This window comes from Mizuhopecten yessoensis, unplaced genomic scaffold (genome assembly GCF_002113885.1).
Source record: "Mizuhopecten yessoensis strain PY_sf001 unplaced genomic scaffold, ASM211388v2 scaffold716059, whole genome shotgun sequence".
Lineage (NCBI taxonomy): Eukaryota > Metazoa > Mollusca > Bivalvia > Pectinida > Pectinidae > Mizuhopecten > Mizuhopecten yessoensis.
The window spans coordinates 27,815-38,589 of NW_018479927.1; the positions used below are offsets into that span (position 1 = coordinate 27,815).

General features: G+C 30.7%; 1 protein-coding gene across 3 annotated transcripts in view; it reads right to left on the reverse strand.

Annotated features, from left to right (window-relative positions):
• The window catches only part of LOC110441616, a 38,103-nt gene extending 27,761 nt beyond the window's left edge, over positions 1-10,342 (reverse strand). Inside the window, exons 1-2 of one of the 3 annotated variants that reach the window (XM_021484806.1) lie at positions 9,997-10,342; positions 2,876-2,918 (exon numbers count right to left, since the gene is read on the reverse strand). In XM_021484806.1, coding sequence (XP_021340481.1) covers positions 2,876-2,908 — 33 coding nt within the window. In that variant the 5' untranslated portion in view covers positions 2,909-2,918; positions 9,997-10,342. Of the gene's footprint in view, positions 1-2,818; positions 2,919-9,996 lie in introns of those variants that run through there. The other 2 variants (XM_021484807.1, XM_021484809.1) reach the window with 2 other exon arrangements.
• Positions 10,343-10,775: the final 433 nt, after the last annotated feature.

Sequence of the window (10,775 nt, forward strand, 5' to 3'; positions counted from 1 at the left end):
TGGGCCATCACAACAGTTATCCCTTGGAGGGCCTCATGGAAAAATCAAACTAACCAGTCACTTATCCCTTCCTTTCTCATAAACCACTGTATAATTATAGAAACACAAAGTAAACTCTCTCCAATACATGCCCATTAACATATTAAACTAAGTTCATCTGTGTTCAAACTCAGACAAAGATACTAGCGAGCTTAATATTTTTAGATATTTATTCATAACATAAACAGCGCTAGCATTTCTGTCGATTCCATTTTAGCTTAACCGGCTATCCGGAAGAATACATGCATCGTACTAACTGCTACGGCAGTTATTTTCTCCTTTGAATACTGCCCACCTGCAATAATAATTCCGTAACGTACTCACACGGCCAGTCATTTTGTTTACAAAGAAATGGTGTGCTATGCGCATGGCTAGTAGAGGGAAATCCCTGAACAAAACGTTGGTCAGACAGGTAGAAATACCGATGATTTTCTTCGATTTAATCATTTTTTATGAATCTATTTCAGCCAAATCCGATCGTTATTTTCCATAAGGAGTCTCACTTGATATGTTTATGTAGTATTTGAAAAAAAGACAAAAAAAAGTTACTTCGCCGTGATGCCCCTTTAATGTTTGCGGTATTAAGTCTAAGATACTTTTGCCCGAGTTTGAAGACTTAATCTTAGCACATGACATACTTATTTTTGCAGAGAGCAAGATTGATCATCTGAATCATTTACAACTACCGTCTGACCATGAATATTATGCTAAATGTAGAACTAATGCATATAAAAAATCTGGTGGTATAGTAATTATCATTAAAAAAAACTCAAGTCGATGTTGACTTTTCCTAAAACTTAATCAGAATATGTATTGTGGGTACATTTTTCAAAACACATTGTGAAGTCTGATACAGATTTTCTACTGGAATGTGTTTATATACCTCCCGAAAATACTAAGTATGCATCCCCGGAAGCGTTCAGTGAAATTGAAAGGGAGATGATAGAATTATCCCATCATGGTAACAAAGTCGCCATAGTCGGAGATTTTAATGCTAAAACCCAAGTTAGAGATGCTTTTGTAGAACCAGATGACAACTTTATTCGTTCATTAAACTTAGATGAAAATGAAGAGCTATACTTATATCTCTATGATATTGAAAAGATGAAATTATATAATGTTCCTCTACGAAGGGCTAGTCAATGTAAAGCTAAAGTAAACAATTATGGCAATACATTGCTTGACTTCTGCAAGCAAAATAATATGTATATTGCCAATGGTCGGATTGGAAATGATGCACAAATAGGTAAAACTACATGTAGTGATGTCAAAGTGTGTGACCCACTAATATCAGATGTCCACTGTAGACTTGTGTTTAGCCTTTGAATATTTACTGATGATTGTATTTATAATACCGATTGTCATGAAAATCCTTATACAAAGTGGAAATCCTGTAAAGAACAAGATTTTTTAAAACATATACTAGATGATGAAAGAGGTAATCTCCATAGAATTAATGATGAATTAAATGAATTATTAAATAAACAACACGACAATGTAACTAATAACGAAATTAATGACATTGTAAACTCAGTTAGTGAATTGTTCAAAGGCTCTGCTAAGCAGGTTTTTGGTAGCAACAATGCTTACAGGAAACAGAGGTTGAGGTGTGATAATTAGCCTTGGTTTAATAGGGAATACCACTTAAACAGAGTTGAATTTAATAAAGCCAAGGCCTTATTTCACAAAGCAAATAATCCTATAAATAAAACTAATCTCAATAGAGCTAGTAAAGTTTATAGAAAAACATTGAATAAAAATTACAGAAATTATCAGGAGAAATTGTCAAGCGAGTTAAGAAATACTGCTAGAATGGATTCAAAAACGTTCTGGAATATTTTGAATAAATGTGACGGATCTGTAAAGAAAGGTAATGCTGATATATGTATCACTGAATTATATCAATACTTTAAGGATCTGAACAAGTCTGTTCATGATGATGACGATTTTGAGCTGGAAAATCCTGATCATAGTATTTTTGATGATTATCTGAATGGTGACATTACCACTGATAAAATATTTTTTTCTTTAATCAATTAAAAAAATACTGAAGCCTCTGGTATAGATCAAATCCTAAATGAATATCTAAAAAGTACAATGGATGTATTTTTACCAACTTATCAAAAACTATTTAACCTTATTTTGAATACTGCGTCTATACCAGATGTGTGGAATATTGGTATTATATCAAAACAAAGGCGATCCCAAAGATCCGGATAATTATAGAGCGATCACTTTAGTCTCGTGCCTTGGCAAAGTTTTCACTTCGGTTATTAATAATCGTTTAAATAAAATTTCTGCCGAATTTGACCTTATAAGCAGAGCACAAGCTGGGTTTACAAAGGGTAATTCTACAACCAATAACATGTTTGTATTGTATTCTTTAATCTCAATATATTTTTCATTAGGAAAAAAACGTTATTGTACGTTCATCGATTTTAGTAAGGCGTTCGATTTTGTATGGAGAGTTGGTCTGTGGAAAAAGCTCCAAAAAAGCAACATTACTGGAAAAAAATTCAATATTATTTTTACGTTTTATGATAAAACCAATTCATGTGTTAAAAATGGATGTGAACAGTCGGATTTGTTCAATTGTGAGATCGATTTAGAAAAGGGCAAAAATGTATCGCCATTTTTGTTTGCAATTTGTTTAAATGATTTTGAAACTTATCTTGTTGAAAAAAAGGTAAATTGTCCTCAAACAATAGACAAACTGTGCATTGACAACATTGGAGTGTATCTCAAACTATTCATTATCTTATATGCCGATGATGCTAACCTGTTTTCAGAAACACCAGATGGTTTAACTTAAGCTTTAAATGAATTTGAACAATACCGTAATACTTTCCTTAATGGATGAGCATTCCATTTTTTTCAAACTGAAAAAAAAAAAAAAAATATGAAAAAACTATCATGTACATATTGGTAGAATAAAACTCATACAAAAATTCTGATACATATAGACTAAAATAGAATTATTTGTATATAAATTATAAAATATATGATAAAATACTGTTAATCAATAGATTAATTTTAATTGATAAATCTATAAGACAAGGATTATAAATTTTAAGCCACCGTTGCATGTATATTGATGTATATGATAATCTAACAAGTTATCACTCTTTATTTAACTATGAATTCAGAGAAAACTTAAGTTGTCATCTTTTCAAAAAGATATAACTGTGCAATAACTCCCCATTTTACATTATGTAACGTAGAATCATAAATACTGGAAGGGTATACCTATCTAGGACTAATCTTTATTTTAGTTGTAGCTTCTTTAAAGCAAGGAAAAAAATTGTTGAACAAGCACAGAAATCAGTGTCGGCTGTCTATAAGAAATTGAGAAACATATCATTACCAGTTGATCTACAGTTGAAGATATTTGATTCATTAATCATGCTAGTTCTTCTGTATTCATCAGAAATATGGGGTTTTGAAAATACAAATATTATAGAAAAAATCCATCTTCAATTTTGTAAATATATACTAAATGTAAGAAAAAGTACACCAAATTTCATTGTTTATGGTGAGCTTGGAAGATACCCACTAGACATCGAAATTATATGTAGAATAATAGTATTCTGGTATACGCTGATTATCTCTAGTAAAATATCAAGTAATATTTATAAGCTAATGTATACATTACAAGAAAATGAAACAGTGTTATTTAAATGGCTCGAATATGTTATATGATATTTTATCTCAAACTGGCCTGAACTTTGTGTGGTACTATCAATCTACATGTTCTTTTTCAAAAGACAAAATTAAGAGGCTTGTGAAAAGTAGACTAAAGGATCAATTTATACAGAAATGGTTTGATGATATTCTTAACTCCTCTAGAGGACAAACATAGTCAACATTTAAGACAAAGTTTGAACAAGAAAAATATTTAATTAAGCTTAATACAAATGATAGGAAAATCATGTGTAAATTTCGTTCTCCCAATATGCATTTACCCGTAGAAAAAGGAAGATGGTTAGGTATTCCTCGTCAAGAGAGAACCTGTACATTATGTAATTCCGACATTGGAGATGAATTTCATTACTTATTTATATGTGAAAGTGTTTTAGTTAAATGTCTAAGAGAGAAATCTATACCAAAATAATATTTCACTTATCCAAGTCAAATGAAAATGCAAGGATTGTTTAATATATTTAATGTAAAAATGTACACAAAAGTTTGTAGATTCCTAGAAAAACTTGAAAAAATATTAACTTAATTTCTGTACAAGGTTGTGCTCCTTCTATATGTAACTATGCTATATACAATGTTGTAATTGTGTACATCACACGCCATGTATCATATTTACTATATGTGTTTGACCTCTTGTTAAACACGTAAGCGTGTCGGAGTGAGTAAATAAACTTGAAACTTGAAACTTAAATAGCTTGCTGTCTGAATTACCTAACCGAAAAGCGGGATTCTCGCACGATCAGCGGGATTACTAGTATAGCCGTTACGCTCGAGTGATCACGACAGAGTATGACCTACGGTGTTCACTGAATACATTAACAGGGCCCCTGTAAGAACATGAAACCGACCGCTTTCTCGTTTAGTTTACAGTTGTCGAGAGTTGACCTTGTTGTACTAGTGTATTTACACGATGGTCAGAAAGCTGAAAATATCTTTGATTTGGGGTACCGATGAGTTGTCGGCAGTTACGTTTTTTTACGGTTATTTTTATTTATCAAACTTTCAACTGTTATGTTATCTACATAGCTAAATTATTCCATAAATATAAAAACTGATTGTGAATATGTCTACATGTTGACTGTTCACGTCGCTGCAAAGAAACACCTGTTCATCTTAACCAATAAATAAATAAATCACTTTGAAAATAAAAATTAAAAGATTAAAAAATAAAAACATACAATCAATTAATTAATATCTTAAAAATAAAATCAAACAAAACACACTCATGTGTTTTGGGTACACTTACAAACTTACAGCCACTCAAGGTTGCTGGTTTAGTTATATCGATTTTGAGTTCGAATTGTGATTATGTTGACACTCAAGTATACTCTAGTTGACTTTTAATCCATATCAAATCAAATTGTATAATTTTTATTTCATAATTCCATGGTCTTCGTAAATTGTATTTATTAATTTATTATAAAATAAAATCAGATGCAGTTATAAAGAATGTAAAACACAACTCTCCCCGTCACCGCATATATCCCCTTTAATATAAAATGAAATCAGTTTGATGATTACCCTTATATTATAACTTAGTAATGTTAGTACCAATCGATTAAACCACTTAAACCTCCCAATGTAGACCCGCCGATGTTTTAACTGCTTCTACAGGCCACAGAATGAGAGTGTTGACATAGCACAACAAAGGACGGGAACCAATAGTGAAAAGTGGGCTAAGTTCTTACATCATTGAGGAATTGTGCTGAATATTGTTTGTATGGCTATTTATTGACAATACGGTAATCACGCTGGGTCGCATGATCTAGACGACAGTAACACGCATATGTTCTATCCTCAGCTAATTGTAAAAAGGTCAGCAGCTCATACAGGTGCTATCGTGGTGTACTTAACCAAGAAGCGAACTAGTGGATGGAGTTCGTAACGTGTGTTGGTGTATATTATCTCTGAGTAAAATATTGGACACTATACCTCGTAATCATTCATATCAAAATATATATAGTTGTACATTAATCAACGTGTTTTTTTTACTAACCAATGGATTTGTTTAAGCACGATGCCTTACGATAGTTTATATTGGCATGGCTGAACTGTAATTTTATCCCGAAAGTACCCCCTTTAATCATATTGACGATAAGACAGATTTGAAAAAGTGACTTCATTCAAATAAGCAGGTATTATCAAAGAGAACCAATTGACAAATAAAAAAGTTTGTTATATTAGACATAAATTGTTTTTTTATTATGAATGACATCCATATACTTGGCCTTGTTACCATATGCTAGGTTTGTTTTGTGAGCTTTTGAAAACGTCTATTTCCTTTTACATTTGAAAGCTTGCAAAACAAAACAAATAATTTATGTTTGTAAAAAAATAAAAAATAAATAAAAACACCATATAATACAAATATTATTTCATTGGAAATATCTGAATAATTACATATACATTGTTAGGTCCCACTTAGAATATTAATTTTAATAAAGCCAATAGCTGTTGTTTAGGTGATGTGTAAAAAAATGATATAACTTAATCACCTAGCGAGGTTCCGAGAATAACTTTCATTTTAATAACGCCTAAATAAGGCAGAATTATGGAATACCAAGCCATAAATGGAGACCTGGCTAATTAAGTAATTATATACTCCATATCATATGATGCAGGCTGTAAATATGATACCAACGTTAATTACTGCATCCTTAATTAGTTAAACATATATCCTACCTTATCAATATCATCGCTAGGGACACTATTTTATTCCCATAGTTCTATAAAAATATTAAACATTTGCTGTTCAGCTTCAAAAAATAAGGTTCTGTATCATACTTGTGTGTTTTTAAAGATCAGGATGCACTCTCGAGGCCAATATTTCTGCTTGACGATAAAGTTTAGGCCATTTGTATTGTTTAACCTTGTTACATAATATTAAGGTGTTGTTATGTTATCGATTCCAGGATTGTTGAGTATATCATGAAAGGGACTATATGTCTGGTTAAATTGTTTTTTAAAAATCTTAAATTGTTTTGTTTAAACAATGAGAAAGATTTGAAGAAGATATCTGAGTTCAATGTTCAATAGACATTTGTTTCAACTAAGCAAGTATACCTATGAAACAATTGTTTATAAAGACATTCCTCATAATTCCATCCGCCTATATACAGTTACCTCCCTCTAATTTTGTCTTACATATAACGTATTAGAATGAAGTCATCCTGGTCAAAATCGCCGACTAATTAAACTAACTCGAGACGAGCAGTAACTATTCAAGAGGGTTAAAGATAAACCTGAAATATGTGTGGTCTACCTCACGTTAAACATCCTGATATATCATACTTCAAGTTCATAATTAAACTTCGAAATTCGGATATGTTATTTAACGACGTTAATTATGTCGGGAACAAGGCATTAATGCTGGTGTCTTCATAAAAACAGTTCATCGCAACTTTACATATAACTTGTTTCGTAACCAAACTGAATGCTGATACCTAGGCCATGCGGAGCTTAATTTATCATTCATCAGCTATGGAGAACTATTCCGGCCTCACATTAAGTTAGATAAGGTCATGCAAAACAGCAGAAATCATAAAAAGTATATATGGAAACAATGTATTTGTTGCATTTTCTAATATTAAACGTGACGTGGAGTAACTTTGTAGTGTTTTTATTTGTCAATTTAATTCATATATTGCAAACTTCTTTTATGATCTTTCAAAGGAAGCCAAATATGATTTTGTTGTGTAGTTGTTCCAATGGTAAGTGTTGTTTTGGTATGGAAGTCACAATTGCTTACTCATCATATAGTAGCTTGGCGTAAATACCAAAGAAGCCTTGCCAGACCTCCCACAGGGCTTAGAACATAACAATACGCATAGAAAACAATGTATAAATAATTAGCGCCAGACCTATCTAACAATCAGTACATGTTGCAGTACAATTCATGTTTTCCTATTGTTTTTACTCTTTACCTGGTGATATGTTATTTATTTATTTATTTATCTCACATTTCTGGTTTTATTTTACTTCATACATTCACCATAAGAAGAGATTTCATAGATCATGTGACTCTAACTATATAACAATTTATAGCAATATCAGAATCATGGACTATAAATAAGTAATGGCAAAAACGAAGTTTAATCATATAAACAGTTATAAAATTAATTTAAAATAGGTAATCTCAATGGCATAACCGAACCCTTCGCCTTTCAGAAAGGTACAAACAGATAGATGTGACAGTCTCAATTGTTAAGTGGTGGTTATACAAACTAATATAACGTACCATAATCAACAAGTCCACTGGAGATGATAATTATATAAAGGCCGTGATAAACAACTAGAAATTACTTACACCATACTATGTTGTTGTAACAAAGACGTCATAACAAAATACCACGAACAAAAGTAGACTTAGTTATGTTTAGAGAACTACGTATTCTTATCAAATAAAATGGATGTAAATACCCTGTACTTGTTTTCGAATCCTTGTATTATGTTTATTATTTGTATTACTGCAAGAAATTGCCAATAAAATGAGTTAAACAAGAATAAGCATGTCGATAAATTCAAAAGCGATAAAAATATGTCAACATTAACATGTCTAACCACATTATGCTTACCGACTTAACTATTTACAGCTTGGTGCTCCGTTTAAACTTCGATGCTATGCTGATGATGGTGTGATGATTATTTGATTATTTTCAAACAGACTATGGAAATGTAACGTTTGTACATAGTCCTAAAACGATATAATTGGTGTCTCTCCGCTTACACTGTATAAGGATAAATACTTATTTGTTGGCGATTTAATATTCCCCGATATAAAATAATAGTATGTGTTCAAATTATAGATCATTATTTGTAATATACGCATCATATAATAATAATAATATCTATAGGATATCTATATATCATTTTTTAAATTATTTCAAGCTATTATTCTAAAACTGAAAATATTGAAAAACTCCTTATGTGTTTAAATATTGATGCCTAATCATTACAAATTACGGAATAATATATGTTTATAAATTAGTAATTCAAGTATAAATTCCTTAATTATTGGTATCTTTAAGAATAAACATATCAACACATTAGCTTATAAATATTTGTTTGATTTTTTTTATTTAACATTGGACATCTCCATGATGATATGATAATATTGTTTGTTTGCGGCAGCTGGTGATTACCATGATAATTTCGAAACGAAATCAAATTTGTTCAAATAAAACTGTATTGTCAGTGAAGCACTAACGTGTTCTATTGAAGGTATAAATATGCCTGCATGTGATTACTGCATTTCGTCAAAATTGAAGACATACTTAAATGTTACATGACGTTATTTATCTGATCAGTGGCATAATGAACAATACTCTTACATTAAATTAGAGTACTTTGATCGCATATATGTAGCACTTTTACATACATAGTTTACATAGTCAAATATTTTAAATATTCCATGTACAAAAAACTCATAATGTATAGATTTGTATTGTAGCTATTAACATATAATATATGTTTGTTTACATTCCAACTTGTGATGAGTTTAGTGTTGTTACAAATTTAACATGACCGTAATATCACAACAATGGATTTATAGATAAATACGTGTTTCTATAATTCAGTTAACAATCTGAGTCAATAGGGTTAATATATCATGTGTGTATTGTTCAATAAAGTATTTGTATTCGAACCAATTCTCATTAACTTTAAAATATTTAAACATCAATTTATCATTTGCATTGAGGATATTTTCAAAACAAACTTTTGAATAATTTTAATTATCTTAAAACAATTTGGACATATCAAGCACAACACATGTTTTTCATTTCATATACGATACAAAATAACTATATATAACTCATATACAACTTTTTCTATATTTATCGAGATATATGATAAGTTTAAAAATACAATTTCAGTCAGGGTCCTCTTTATTACTATTATTTTTTATATATATCATTTTATTTAAAATACCTACTAATTTATTTATTATATAATATATATAAAATATTATTAATATGTAATGCATGTATCTATCTTTGTAATACCATCGTTGTTGTTTCGCGAATGTTGACATTAAAGTTGATTGTTAATTTTGGCGTCAAATAACCATATATCGCTACTTTCATTAGTGAATGCCAAATCTGGATGTAAAGAATTCTCGGAAGTTATCTATATATATTCATAATACGGAAATAAAGAACAGGTCTCACAGCCTATTGATTATCCTAATCTATAACTATATCAAGGACATTGTTTTGATACTAAAATAACGACACAATATATAATGTTGTGTTTACTTACCTTCAACGAAATCCTCGACGAATATGATACACTAAAGGTTTGTAACAGTGAGTACGGCAAGCGTGATTTCCTGCTTAGTTGAAGTAAAAGCTTTATGACATATCTGTAGAAGGTTCCTTTGGTCTATAAAACCCCGACCTACAAAGTTTCAATACAGAACGTGTATATGTAATAAGGATCTCAACGTCAATGACCTCGTTAACGGACGGGACACACGGGTGTGTAACGAATGTGTTTGACTAATTTAGTCAGTAAATTAAGACATTATGTTAATAAAACGCTGTCAATCCTATGTAAATAATTATGTCTATATCATTAAGATGAACAAAAAAATTACCAAAATCAAAAAAGGACCTGTCAAAGGGTTTGTGTCATAAATTTAGGTAATTTTCACAAGAACGTGATAATTCATGACGAGTACGCATGCCCGAGGTATAATGAGGCTCGCTCATGCATAAATACGTCGTCGCATACGGGCAAATGTATTTGTGTAAGAAGGGAGCTAACTCGTTATCGGTTAAGGTTAACTGCTGTTTTAATGAAAAACTTAACAACTTTTATGTCTTTATGTATATTGTATGTTTTTGTGCCACCAATTGTCAGGCAGACATTGTAATCGTATTTCCTTTGTATTTTTTTTTTCTCGTTTAAGTTTTGTATTTAAACAAAGAGCACAGAGACAGCTAAATCTACCAACTCTGACTCAATTTCATGATTAAGGCATGAAACAAAGAAACCGTTTTCGGAGATTTTCGCCTGGAATTTCGTAAATAATAAAC